Genomic DNA, 14,470 nt, shown 5'->3' on the forward strand with positions numbered 1-14,470 from the left:
TTGCCGCATTTTGCATCAAGCAACAAAACCATCTTGATCCCAAGGAACTCTGATTTTGCCTCCGCCTTCTTGCCAGGTTCCCTCAAGAGCTGAACGTTGGAAAGATCAGCGCTGAAGTGATGTGGAATCTTTTTGCTCAGGACATGAAGTATGCAATGGAAGGTGAGTCTCCCTGCAGTCTCGCGGAACTTCCGGGCTGCTTACAGGTCTTCCAAAACTGTTGCCCATTGGGGTTATTTCTCCCTTTATCAGTGTGATGTAGCTGCAAAAAAACCAACTGCTATTTTGAGCTGCATTAATAGAAGTATAGTTTCCAAATTGCACTCTATTCGGCACGGGTTAGTCCTCATCTTGTGTATTGCATCCAGTTCTGGGCACCACACTTCAAGAAGGACACAGACAAGCTGGAGCGTGTTCAGAGGAGGGCAACCAGGATGATCAGGGGTCTGGAAACAAAGCCCTATGAAGAGAGGCTGAAAGAACTGGGCAGGTTTAGCATTGAGAAGAGAAGATGGAGGGGAGACATGATAGCACTCTTCAAATACTTGAAAGGTTGTCACACAGAGGAGGGCCAGGATCTCTTCTCGATCCTCCCAGAGTGCAGGACACGGAACAACAGGCTCAAGTTAAAGGAAGCCAGATTCCGGCTGGACATCAGGAAAAACTTCCTGACTGTTAGAGCAGTGGGATGGTGGAATCAGTTACCTAGGGAGGTTGTGGGCTCTCCCACACTAGAGGCAGCTGGACAACCATCTGTCAGGGATGCTTTAGGGTGGATTCCTGCATTGAGCAGGGGGTTGGACTCCATGGCCTCGTAGGCCCCTTCCAACTCTGCTATTCTATGATTCTATGGTTCTCCTGCACTTCTGATCCCGTCAGACAGAAATGGGGAAATTGCAGGAAATATGCCCCTGATGCCAATGGAGAGCTAAGAGGACAGCACCACTAGGCCTTGGTTGACGGGCTTTTGTATACAAATGGATATCAGCATCTACCTGACCTTGCTGATTATCCGTCATAGCAAAAAGCTCTCTTAAAGGTACACTGAGGACTTGACGAAAGCAGGCTCCATTTTGAGTTCCGCAAAGCATCCTGCCAGGCAGTTTATCCCTCAAGAAGAGATCTCCCGTTTTCACCCTCTCCCCTCTCTTTCTCTCCCCCCCCCCTTTACTCCTCAGAACATGACAAGCACCGGTTGTGTAAGAGTGCCGACTATATGAACCTGCACTTTAAGGTGAAGTGGCTGTATAATGAGTATGTCAAGGATCTCCCTCTGTTCAAGAGCCGCGTCCCTGAATATCCCGCGTAAGTGCCAACTTTGCCTCCCAATGCTTAAACGGAAACCTGAAACAAAGGGGTCGTCTACACAGGCACTTTACCCTGGGGTAGCTTTGGAGTGGTGGCACATGATCTACAGGACACAGCCGCCACTCCGGAGGGATCCAGGGGCAAATCCCCAAAGCTCTGTGCTAAAAAAAGTCGGGGACTTACCCTGACTTTTTTAGCTTGGAGCCAGGCTCTGCGCCTCTGCGGAGCCTTTTTAAGAAAAATACAATTTAAAGGGGGTGTTGGAAGGGGGAGGACAGGGAGCTCCGGGCTCCATGCTGTAAATAAATAAATACATTTTAAGGAAACGGGGTTTTGGGGAGAGGAAGGGGGCAGACAGGAGTCAGCCGTCGCTGCCGGGACAAGCAGCAGGGAGGGGGGAGGAACAGGGCAGCTGACTCTCCTCCCTCTGAGCTCGCTCTGGCTGCCCTGTTCCTCTACCCCCCTGTTTTTAAATTTTTAATCTTTAGATGCGAAGCTTCGCAACTAAAGATTAAAAATATTTTTTAAAATGGGAGGGAAAAGAACGAGGCAGCCGATTGGTGGGAAATCGGGAAGTCAGCCAATCCTGTTGTCCTACCCTCAAAGTTCCGCCCACATGTCAAAACGCGATTTAACTCCCCCAACAACACATAACCGTAACGCGGTGCAAACTCGGAGGTGATCCAAAAGTCGCAGTAAATCGCAAACGCGCATATGCGCATTATCGCGTTGAAAACCCGGCGCTACGGCGAATGGACGGCTGCGTCACGTGTCCTGAAATGCGAATATGCGCATTTAAGTCAAGGGAAACAAGCCGTATGGACAGTTTTCTCAACTTCACTCTTTCTCTCTTTTTTTCTTCTTTCGATCCTTCAGATGGTTTGAGCCTTTCGTTATACAGTGGCTGGATGAGAATGAGGAAGTCTCGCGGGATTTCTTACATGGAGCATTGGAACGGGACAAGAAGGATGGGGTAACGTATCACACCAGAAAAGGAACAGCTTCAGGATTGGTGTGGGACACTGGAGGGCCCCCTCCCCTGCTTGCCAGCAGATATATATTGTAATGAGGAAATAAATCATTTTAGGGAGAGCCGTTGTGTTATAGTGGTTAGAGGAGCCGTCACCAACCTGGTGTTCTCCAGATGTTTTGGACGCCAACTCCCATCTGCCCCACCCAGCATAGTTTTGTAGCCTGGACTGGTGTGTCAGACTACGGTTAGGGAGACCCAGCTTCAAATCTGTGGCCAGTCACAGACTTATTTATTTATTTTATATTTATTTATTTTATTACATTTATATACCACCCCATAGCCGAAGCTCTCTGGGCGGTTTACAAAAGTGAAAAACAGTGAACCTTAAAAAGTATACAAAATTTAAAGCCATCGAAAACATAAAAACGACAGTCTCCATTTAAAAACAACCGTTCTGGAGTCCGTTAAAAAACAAACGTAGCGTTGTTAAATGCTGTTAAATGCCTGGGGGAAGGGAAAAGTCTTGACCTGGTGCCTGAAAGATAACAGTGTTGGTGCCAGGCGAGCCTCATCAGGGAGATCATTCCACAGTCGTGGGGCCACTACCGAAAAGGCCCTCTTCCTTGTTGCCATCCTCCGAGCTTCCCTCAGAGTAGGTACTCGGAAGAGGACATTGAATGTTGAACGCAGTGTACGGGGAGGCTCATGTCGGGAGAGGCGTTCCGTCAGGTATTGTGGTCCCAAGCCGTGTAGGGCTTTATAGGTTAAAATCAGCACCTTGAATTGGGCTCGGAAGCATAAAGGCAGCCTAACTTTTCACCTAACTTACCTTGCAGGGTTGTTATAAAGATAAAATGGAGAAGGGAAGCATCACGCAAGCCACTAAGTGGTAGAACACCTACTTTGGATATAAAAGGTTCCTGAGTTCAATCCCTGGTATCTTCATACCTTGACATTATAGGGTTGGAAAGACTTCCGCCTGAAACCCTGGGGATCTAACGCCAGTCCATGTAACTCAGCCTTCCACAACCTGGTGACCTCCAGATGTGTTATACTACAACTCCCATCATTCCCCATTCAACATGTCCCCCACTTCCCCCATAGTCCAACACACCTGGAGGCCACCAGGTTATTTTATTTTATTTATTTATTTATTTATTTATTTATTTATTACATTTTTATACTGCCCACTAGTCTAAGCTCTCTGGGCAGTTCACAAAAATTAAAACCACAATAAAACAACCAACAGGTTCAAAGCACAAATACAAAATACAGTATGAAAAGCACAACCAGGATAAAAACCACGCAGCAAAAATGATATAAAATTAAAATACAGAGTTAGTAAAATTTAAATTTAAGTTAAAATTAAGTGTTACAATACTGGGAGAATAAAAAGGTCTTCAGCTGGCGACGAAAGGAGTACAGTGTAGGCGCCAGGCGGACCTCTCTGGGGAGCTCATTCCACAACCGGGGTGCCACAGCGGAGAAAGCCCTCCTTCTAGTAAGCCCTCCTTCACTTCCTTTGGCAGGGGCTCACGGAGAAGGGCCCCTGTAGATGATCTTAAGGTCCGGGCAGGTACATATGGGAGTAGGCGTTCCTTCAAATAACCTGGCCCCAAACCGTTTAGGGCTTTAAATGTCAATACCAGCACTTTGAATCGGGCCCGGACCTGGACTGGCAGCCAATGAAGCTGGAAAAGGACTGGCGTAATGTGATCTCGCCGGCCAGTCCCCGTTAGTAAACGGGCTGCCTTGTTTTGTACCAGCTGAAGCTTCCGGACCATTTTCAAAGGCAGCCCCACGTATAACGCATTGCAGTAATCCAAACAAGAGGTTATCAGAGCATGGATCGCTGTAGCTAGGTTAGGGAAGACAGGTGTGCTGAATCAGATGTGAGACAGCTTCCGAGGTTCTTCCAGTAGGAACTTACTTTCTCATTCAACTTTTCTGTGCCTCCCTCTAGTTCCAGCAAACATCAGAGCACGCCCTCTTCTCCTGCTCTGTGGTCGATGTCTTCTCCCAACTCAACCAGAGCTTTGAAATCATCAAGAAGTTGGAGTGCCCTGATCCACAAATTGTGGGCCACTACATGCGCAGGTTTGCCAAGGTAAGGTGGTGCCATGTTGCTGTTCCCACTGCTGCATGGCTTTGATTCCAGTGATACCAGGCCCCCATCTATACCACAACGGGATTGCTCCTCATTGAATATAAACGCGAATTTTCATTGATTCGAATCTAGGCAATGAGCGTCACACTGCAGCAGCAACAGTGATTTATCTCCTGAATTTTTTTTGTAGTGCAGTTATTAATGCGCACTTGCGCGTATATGCACATACGATGCTATGGAGTACAGATGAGTGAAGCTATAAATTTTGATCTGCGGAGCTCCGCAGATTCATATAAGAGGAAAACCGGGGAGGGAGGAATGAGGCAGCAGAGGAGGATGCAAGGAGGGGACTGAGCATGTCTTCTCCCTCTGGCTGCCCGTTCCCCACTCTTTGTTTTAATTTTATAAGCTGTATCTGCGGAGCTTTGCAGAATCATATGAAAACGGCAGGAAGGAACAAGGCAGCCAGAGGAGGACGCGATAGGTGGGAAGGTGGGAAATTGGCCAAGCACTTTGTCCTGCCCTCAAAGCTCCGCCCACATGTCAAAATTCGATTTTATTCCCCCCAACAACGCATAACTATAACGCGGTGCAAACTCGGATGTCGATCCCAAAGTCGCGGTAAATCGCAACTACGAATATGCGCATTTTCAGGTTAAAAACCCGGCGCTGCGGCGAACGGGCGGCTGTGTCATGTGCCCTGAAACGCAAATCTATGCGTTTATGTCAGGGTAAAGGAGACGTATAGACATGCCCCAGATCTCATCCAGCGACAGGTCAAGTAGTGTGTATGGAGGGTCAGGTTCTGCAGCAAGGTAGGTACCCGAAGTCATAGGGGAACTGTTGCAAGACAGGACTAAGAACAATAGCTAGACACTGACAGAGCAGTTTCATAGTTTGCTGTGCTCCTCCACCTTCTCCTAGATGAAGGCTCACTGGAGTCGTACAAGGAGTACGACTCCAGTGAGTCGTACTCCTTGATTGCTCATTTTGGCTCAAAATGAGCAATTGTGTGTTATAGAGGCATCCAGCTAGCTGCTTCAGGAAGCAGGAAGATAACCTAGATCAGCCTTCTCCAATCTAGCGCCTTCTCAATGTGTTGGATTCGAACTCCCATCATACATGGCCAGCATCAGCATTGGTCATCAGGAAAAACTTCCTGACTGTTAGAGCAGTACGACAATGGAATCAGTGACCTAGGGAGGTTGTGGGCTCTCCCACACTGGAGGCCTTCAAGAGGCAGCTGGACAACCATCTGTCAGGGATGGTTTAGGGTGGATTCCTGCATTGAACAGGGGGTTGGACTAGATGGCCTTACAGACCCCTTCCTACTCTACTATTCTATGATTCTACGGTTATGTGGGATGGGACGAAGGTGCCAAGTTGGAGAAAGCTGACCTAGATGGACCTTCAGCCTGATCCAAGAAGATAATTATTATGTTCTCATTGCATAAATCCATGGTGGGTAGATCTATCGGCAGCCATTACACATAATATATAAGAATGGAGACTCCATGTTCAGAATCAAGTCTGTCTCTGGGTTTTTGGAGACAAAGAACGGAGGATCTCATCTTCATTCTCTGTTTTTGCGGACATTTGTGGAGGTCTCTGTGTAGCCACAGTTGGAAGCAGGACAATTTATTTATTTATTTATTTATTACATTTTTATACTGCCCAATAGCCGAAGCTCTCTGGGCGGTTCACAAAACCAATGAGTAAAGGACGCCATGCATTATATGCTGCACTGCAAACTGTATGAAACACCCAGGGAAAAATATTTAGAGAAGCGCTTAAGGGTGATTCCTACCCTCAGTGATATGGACACGGTCAAATATCTACTGTCCAGTACAGACAGGTCTGTAATGTTCAACACAGCCAAATTTGCTGTGAAGGCTGCTCAGCTTAGACAAACTCATGTGATCTGTCTTGAGATGTAAGGTTTTCATTGTATGCGCCTGTATGTTTTAATATTTTAACATGTAAGGTTTTAGTTAAATGCACAGGTATGTTTTAATATTTTAACATGTAAGGTTTTAGTTGTATGCGCACGTATGTTTTAATATTTTAACATGTAAGGTTTTAGTTAAATACGCAGTTATGTTTTAATATTTTAACATGTAAGGTTTTAGTTGTATGCACACGTATGTTTTAATATTTTAACATGTAAGGATTTAGTTGCATGCGCACGTATGTTTTAACATTTTAACATGTAAGGTTTTAGTTGAATGCGCACGTATGTTTTAATATTTTAACATGTAAGGTTTTAGTTAAATACGCAGGTATGTTTTAATATTTTAACATGTAAGGTTTTAGTTGTATGCGCACGTATGTTTTAATATTTTAACATGTAAGGTTTTAGTTGTATGCGCACGTATGTTTTAACATTTTAACATGTAAGGTTTTAGTTGAATGCGCACGTATGTTTTAATATTTTAACATGTAAGGTTTTAGTTAAATACGCAGGAATGTTTTAATATTTTAACATGTAAGGTTTTAGTTGTATGCGCACGTATGTTTGAATATTTTAACATGAAAGGTTTTAGTTGTATGCGCACGTATGTTTTAATATTTTAACATGTAAGGTTTTAGTTGTATGCACACGTATGTTTTAATATTTTAACATGTAAGGTTTTAGTTGTATGCGCACGTATGTTTGACTATTTTAACATGTAAGGTTTTAGTTGTATGCACACGTATGTTTTAACATTTTAACATGTAAAGTTTTCGTTGTATGCACATGTATGTTTTAACATTTTAACATGAAAGGTTTTCGTTGCATGCGCACGTACGTTTTAACATTTTAACATGTAAGGTTTTAGTTGAATGCGCACGTATGTTTGAATATTTTAACATGTAAGGTTTTAGTTGTATGCACATGTATGTTTGAATATTTTAACATGTAAGGTTTTAGTTGTATGCACATGTATGTTTTAATATGTTAACATGTAAGGTTTTAGTTCTATGCACACATATGTTTTAATATGTTAACATGTAAGGTTTTAGTTGTATGCACACGTATGTTTTAACATTTTAACATGTAAGGTTTTAGTTGTATGCGCATGTATGTTCTAACATTTTATAACAAATTATCTATTCTTTTTTTTATGACACGCTTTTATACTCTGTGTATAACTGTTGCGTATGTAATTGGCTAAAACCTGCATTTGGTTGCCTTCAATAAATTGATTGATAATGGATCAGGTAGACCAGATGTAGGCAATTGTGGTGCGTATGGGCACTCATGCACCCCCAAGACACTTTTGTGGCAACCATGACGGTGTCCTCCCTCTTCCACTTAAACAAAACAAACAAAAAATACTAGTTGGTAGCTGGGATTGCTGTTGCTGCTGCAAATTGTGGGTTCCAAGGAGTAGTTCAGGGTGCTGGAGCTCAAACCCACCTGCCCCAGTCTTTGAGGCAGGTTTCTTGTCCTTTGCCATGCTTCCATGGCAGCCATTTTGTCACAGTGACCAGTACAGTTTCTCAAATTCCCCAAAGGGCCCAAAATGGTTGCTTCTTTCTTCCTCTCATTAACCTTCTTTGCTTTTCAGACCATTAGCAACGTCCTGCTGCAGTACGCCGAGATCATTTCTAAGGACTACGCCTCCTACTGCACCAAGGAAAAGGAAAAAGTGGTGATGTATCACACCCACCTGCCTTCATTTTTGGTCTTGTTGCCATCTTTCCCCTGCAGAACTGGACCTCCCAAAGAGGTCAACTAGGGCCAGAAGTGGGATTTAGGGGAGACCGAAGAGAGCCATATACACGGCTCACATGGTTTAGCCCACACCGAAAGGAGGTCACCTAATCTGTGACCACAAGACCACAGGACTGATCAGGTCACAATTAGAGGGGATCCACACTAGTCAAGTTAGAACGTGTCTTACCATTTTTAAGTGTCCATTTCGTAATATTACGCCACATGACGTTCAGTTTGTGACGTTTTATTGTTGTCTTTTCCCCGGGTTTTATTTTGAACTTATCAGAAATTAGTCGTTCTATTTCATAGAATCATAGAATCATAGAATAGCAGAGTTGGAAGGGGCCTACAAGGCCATCGAGTCCAACCCCCTGCTCAATGGCCATACTCAATTTGGTATGATGTGGCCGATTTCATCGTATTAAATGGGTTTCCTGTATTTTTTAATTAGCCAATTGCGTTCCTGGGGGGCATGTTTATGTAATTTCCGCGCCCAAAGTTGGAGCCGTTTTTTCTTTCTTTCAAGCCTCTTTTTTGCAGCCGCTTCCAGTTTCACTTTTGGGAGGCTACTTGGTGGATTGTTTGTAGGTGGAGGATTGTCTCAGAGAGAAGAGGAAGTGGGAGGGGAAATTGGCAGACGGGGAAATAGAACAAATGGATTTGTTTTCTTAGTGTGGCCAAAAGGAATGCATTCCCACGGAAAGAGAAAATGTAAGTAAATGTTTTAAAAACGGCTACGTTTTAAATCGTTCAAAAACAGAATGTTCAATGACTGTAAAAACAACGTTTCATATACTAGTGTAGGTCCCCCCCTGGAGTACTGTATAAAGTTCTAGGTGCTACTTTTTCAGAGGGACATTGACAAACCTGAGCATGCCCCTCCCAATCCCCCAACCCCTTTAAATTTTATTTATTTTTCCTTAACACGGCTCCACAGCCTTGCTCCAACTAAAAAAGTTGGGGTAAGTCCCCAACTTCTTTAGTGTGGCGCTTCAGGGGTTTGCCCCTGGATTGATTTGGAGCGGCGGCGGCTGTGTCATGTAGATCATGTCATCCTGACTGTTAGAGCAGTACGACAATGGAACCAGTGACTTAGGGAGGTGGTGGGCTCTCCCATACTAGAGGCCTTCAAGAGGCAGCTGGACAACCATCTGTCAGGGATGTTTTGAGGTGGATTCCTGCACTGAGCCGGGGTTGGACTCGATAGCCTTATAGGCCCCTTCCAACTCTGCTTTTCTATGATTCTGTGATTCTATGATTCTATGATTCTATGATTCTATGTGCCGTGCCTCCACTCTGAAGCGATCCAAGGGCAAAGCGCCCATGTGGCGAGCCCCTAGTTAAAGCCAAATTAACAAGCAGAGCACAGTAGAGCAAAATACAAATTTCCAGAATAAGGAGGGGAATGCATTCCTCCCAAGGGTTCCCCACCACCCACCCACCCGGCACTGCCATAACTTCCTTTTCTTTCTCTGTTCCAGCCCTGCATCTTGATGAACAACATACAGCAACTCCGTGTCCAGCTGGAGAAGATGTTTGAGGCTATGGGGGGAAAAGAGGTTTGCATCCTAAACTCCCTCAATCAACTGAGCAGGAAGACAAACCCGGCGGGTAGACAGAGAAGTCCTGGGGTTTAGGGCTGCTTAGGCATTGTAACATGGCACTGGCATGCCCACACTCAATGGTGGCTGGTACCCACTGGGTCAGAGCCAAGGTCTCAGCCCCCAGAAGCCCATACTGAGTATGGTGACCGTATGGAAAGGAGGACCGGGCTCCTGTATCTTTAACCGTTGCATAGAAAAGGGAATTTCAGTGGGTGTCATTTGTATATATGGAGAACCTAGTGAAATTCCCTCTTCATCATCACAGTTCAAGCTGTAGGAGCTATACTAGAGTGACCAGATTTAAAAGAGGGCAAGGCTCCTGCAGCTTGAACTGTTGTAATGAAGAGGGAATTGCACCAGCTTCTCCATATATACAAATGACACCTTTCGTAGCCATGCACATTGTCCCGGATCTTCACCGCTCCACGAGGAACCGGGACAAACTTTTTTAAAAATAATTTTTAAAATTATTATTTTTTTAAAAAAACCACCTACCTTTGAGCGCATGAGCGCGCGTGCAAATCTGCTGTTTGTTTTTTAAAAAGAAAATGGCGGGTGGACGTCCTCTCCCTTCGAGGTCGTCGCACGCTGCGTGTAAACAGAGGGGGGATCTCACGATAAAAATATCGCGACATTTTCACCCCTCCGTCGCGCCATACCGGGTAGGTCTAGCTGAGGCCAGAGATGTAATTTTCTACAAATTCTTCGGATTCAGACTATTTGGTAAGCTACCCAATATTACTCAGGAAGTATCATCACTGTCACTCCTCATGACCACTGTTACTTCCTGTGTTCACAGCTGGACACAGATGCCAGTGACATTCTCAAGGAACTCCAGGTGAAGCTCAACAATGTCTTGGATGAGTTGAGCCGAGTGTTCGCAACCAGGTATGTCAAATGTGTGTGTGTTGGGGGGGGGGGGTTGTTACATGGACATCTTTCTTGAGACTTTGATAAATCAGCTGCGAACTGGATCAATCGGTCAGTCAATGAGAACATACAATCTGCTAGATCAAATCGAGAGTCCTTCTAGTTCAGATCCTGTTTCAACAGTGGCTAGCCAGAAATAAAATGGTTAGACAAACTGACAGAATACACAGTTATTAGACAAGATAGTTCAATGGAGCTTCCATGTGCAGAGGCAGTCTACCTCTGCGTACCAGATTTTTTTGATAGGGTAATCTCCCTTGCGCACTGTGGGAATGCTGTGGAAGTCATATATCTTGACTTCAGCAAAGCTTTTGAAAAAGTACCACATGACATTCTGATTAACAAACTAGCTAGAAGTGGGCTAGATGGAACAACTATTAGGTGGATTCACAGTTGGCTACAGAATCGGACTCAAAGAGTACTTATCAATGGAACCTTCTCAAACTGGGGAGAGGCAACGAGTGGGGTGCCGCAGGGCTCAGTGCTCTTCAACATTTTTGTTAATGATTTGGACGAGGAGGTGCAGGGAACACTGATCAAATTTGCAGATGACACCAAATTGGGTGGGATAGCAAATACCCTGGAAGACAGAAACAAACTTCAAAGTGATCTTGATAGGCTGGAGTGCTGGGCTGAAAACAACAGAATGAGATTTAATAGGGATAAATGCCAAGTTCTACATTTAGGAAATGTAGTTCCTAAATAGGGCAGTTCAAAATAGGGCAGCCAGGCTGGTCACTGGTACACCTAGGGGCGACCACATTACACCAGTTTTAAAATCTCTTCACTGGCTGCCAATTAGTTTCCAGGAGAAGTATAAAATGTTGATTATCACCTTTAAAGCCCTACATGGTTTGGGTCCAGGCTACCTGCGGGATCGCCTTCCCCCGTACAATCGACCCTGCACACTCAGGTCCTCTGGGGAGAATTTCCTTCAGTCAGCAACGAGTAGGCTGACAGGTATTACCCAGAGGACCTTCTCTTCTGCTGCTTCCAGATTGTGGAATGACCTGCCAGGAGAGATTCGTCAACTTAACAGTTCAATTTAAGAAAGCCATAAAGACTGATCTCTTCCGGCAGGCCTATGCGGTTGAATTTTAAGATGCCTTTTTAATAATGTGCTGCTTTAGAAATAGTGGGAATGAAGATAGAACGAACACCAAAAGTTGCATTACTGTCACTATTTGAAGATTTTAAATGTAAAAAAGAAATTAAGGAATTGATATCGAATTTGCTGACTGCGGCACGATTGATTGTAGCTAGGAACTGGAAGATTCAAGGTGATTATTGTATTGAAGAATGGTATAAAGAAGTTTGGGATATAGCTATTAATGATAAACTGACTTGTAATATTAAATTGAGAAGAGGTATAGCTAAAACAAATGATTTTGAAGGAATTTGGAAACAGTTCCTAATATTTGTGCTTTCTAAGGGAAGTGGGAAACCGCCAGCAGAAGAAAGTATGAGATTTTGGAATCAGGAATGAGATCCCGAGGTGGGGGGTGCACTTATATGTTACGTTTGATTATGTTATGTAGATATGATATTATGATATTCAACATTTATTCAACATTTGTGTAGTATGTTGTTTTCTTTAATTGTAATGATGTATGTTTAAGTATTGTAGAAAATAAATAAAAATGTTTAAAAATAATAATAATAATAATGTGCTGCTTTTAATAATGTATTACTTTTATATGTTTTAATCAATTATATGTATTTTATGGTGTTTGCATTTGTGTTGTACCCCGCCTTGATCCAGAGGGAGAGATGGGTAACATTATTATTATTATTATTATTATTATTATTATTATTATTGGAAGAAACAGAGGAAAAGGTGGCCTTACCTTCTTTTGCCTCTAGCCCTGCCCATTGCCAGCATACGCAGAAAAAAGTTTCCCTGCATCTGCTTTAGTTGAACTTCTGATGAGGTTTCTCTTTTCCTCCAGTTTTCAGCCGCACATCGAGGATTGCGTGAAGCAGATGGGGGATATCCTGAGTCAAGTGAAAGGTACAGGCAACGTGCCGGCCAGTGCTTGCAGCAGTGTGGCCCAGGACGCCGATAACGTCTTGCAACCCATCATGGATCTTTTGGACAGCAAGTGAGTGTGAACCATCCTATATAGATGGGGGGGAAAGAGGGTGGAGAAAACCCTCAGCTACCAGTGTCCTATGGATATATCTGTGGGGTTCCCCCCCTATTTATTTCTTTTAAAAACCTTTCCTAGGTGCTCTTTAAAACTCTCTGAGAGTTATAGATCATAAACCACACTTCGTTTTTTATATAATAATAATAAATAATAATAATATATTTATTTCTTACCCACCTCTCCCTTTGGATCGAGGCGGGGAACAACATTATAACAGGAATCAATACATCTTAAAAAATCATGATTTGACATTGATCTGGATAGGCCTGCCGGAAAAGGCTAGTCTTTAAAGCTGCCTTAAAATCACACAGAGAGTTAATTTTACGAATCTCTTCTGGCAGGCCGTTCCACAATCTGGGGGCGACGGAAGAAAAGGTCCTCTGGGAAACTGATGTCAGCCTAGTTTTAGCGGACTGAAGTAAGTTCACCCCAGAGGACCTGAGTGTGCGGGGCGGACTATATGGGAGAAGGCGATCCCGCAGGTAGCCTGGACCCAAACCATTTAGGGCTTTAAAGGTGATGACCAACACTTTGTACTTTGCCCGGAAACTAATTGGCAGCCAGTGGAGTGATTTTAATGTTGGTGTAATGTGGTCACCCCTAGGTGTACCAGTGACCAATCTGGCTGCCCTATTTTGAACTAGTTGACGTTTCCGAACTAGGTACAATGGTAGCCCTACGTAGAGCGCATTGCAGAAGTCAAGCCTTGAGGTTACCAGCGCGTGCTCTACTGTCTTTAGGTCTTCTGACTCTAAGAAGGGGCGCAGCTGGCGTATATATATATAAGAGGCAATGTGGTGTAGTGGCTAAAGTGTTGGACTGGATGGTGAAGGACTGGGACTGGGAGCATGGGTCGGGAGATCCGGGTTCTAGTCTCCACTCAGCCATGGAAACCCACTGGGTGACTTTGGGCCAGTCACAGACTCTCAGCCCCACCCATCTCACAGGGTTGTTGTGGTGAGGATAGAAATTGAGAGGAGGAGGAGGATTATGTACGCTGCCTTGGGTTCCTTGGAGGAAAAAAGGCAGGATATAAATGCAATAAATAAATAAATAAATAAAGATGCAGCTGACCTGTGGGACAACCTGTCAGGACAGAGGGTGAGGCAGTGTTGGTAGTAGGGTGACCCTATGAAAAGGAGGACAGGGCTCCTGCATCTTTAACAGTTGTATTGAAAAGGGAATTTCAGCAGGTGTCATTTGTATATACGGAGAACCTGGTGAAATTCCCTCTTCATCACAACCGTTAAAGCTGCCCTCTTTTAAATCTGGTCACTTTAGTATAGCTCCTGCCCTTTAACTGTTGTGATGAAGAGTGAATTTCCCCAGATTCCCCATATATACAAATGACACCTGCTGAAATTCCCTTTTCTATGCAACTGTTAAAGATACAGGAGCCCGGTCCTCCTTTTCATAGGGTCACCCTAGTTGGTAGCATGTTATCAGACTGCATTAGAGGAGAGGGGGCAAAGACCACTGACGAAATGGAAAACTTTAGAAAACTGCGTGCACACAATATATAAAATTCAAGGCAGTCGTAACGGAATAACGAAGGTTCCATTTTGGGTCATTCAAAAGTCCAACATTCATGGAGAAACTTGGATGAAGGCACATTTGGAAGCACCAGAAATTTTTAACGTATACCTAGGGTGACCATATGAAAAGGAGGACCAGGCTCCTGCATCTTTAACAGTTGTA

General features: G+C 44.1%; 1 protein-coding gene across 1 annotated transcript in view; it reads left to right on the top strand.

Annotated features, from left to right (window-relative positions):
- The window catches only part of UNC13A (unc-13 homolog A), a 166,213-nt gene that overhangs the window by 107,968 nt on the left and 43,775 nt on the right, over nt 1–14,470 (top strand). Inside the window, exons 27-34 of the mRNA XM_063147208.1 lie at nt 77–162; nt 1,179–1,305; nt 2,185–2,281; nt 4,245–4,388; nt 7,940–8,023; nt 9,570–9,647; nt 10,492–10,580; nt 12,572–12,724. Coding sequence (XP_063003278.1) covers nt 77–162; nt 1,179–1,305; nt 2,185–2,281; nt 4,245–4,388; nt 7,940–8,023; nt 9,570–9,647; nt 10,492–10,580; nt 12,572–12,724 — 858 coding nt within the window. The remainder of the gene's footprint in view (nt 1–76; nt 163–1,178; nt 1,306–2,184; nt 2,282–4,244; nt 4,389–7,939; nt 8,024–9,569; nt 9,648–10,491; nt 10,581–12,571; nt 12,725–14,470) is intronic.

This window comes from Elgaria multicarinata, chromosome 23 (assembly GCF_023053635.1).
Source record: "Elgaria multicarinata webbii isolate HBS135686 ecotype San Diego chromosome 23, rElgMul1.1.pri, whole genome shotgun sequence".
Classification (NCBI taxonomy): Eukaryota; Metazoa; Chordata; class Lepidosauria; order Squamata; family Anguidae; genus Elgaria; species Elgaria multicarinata.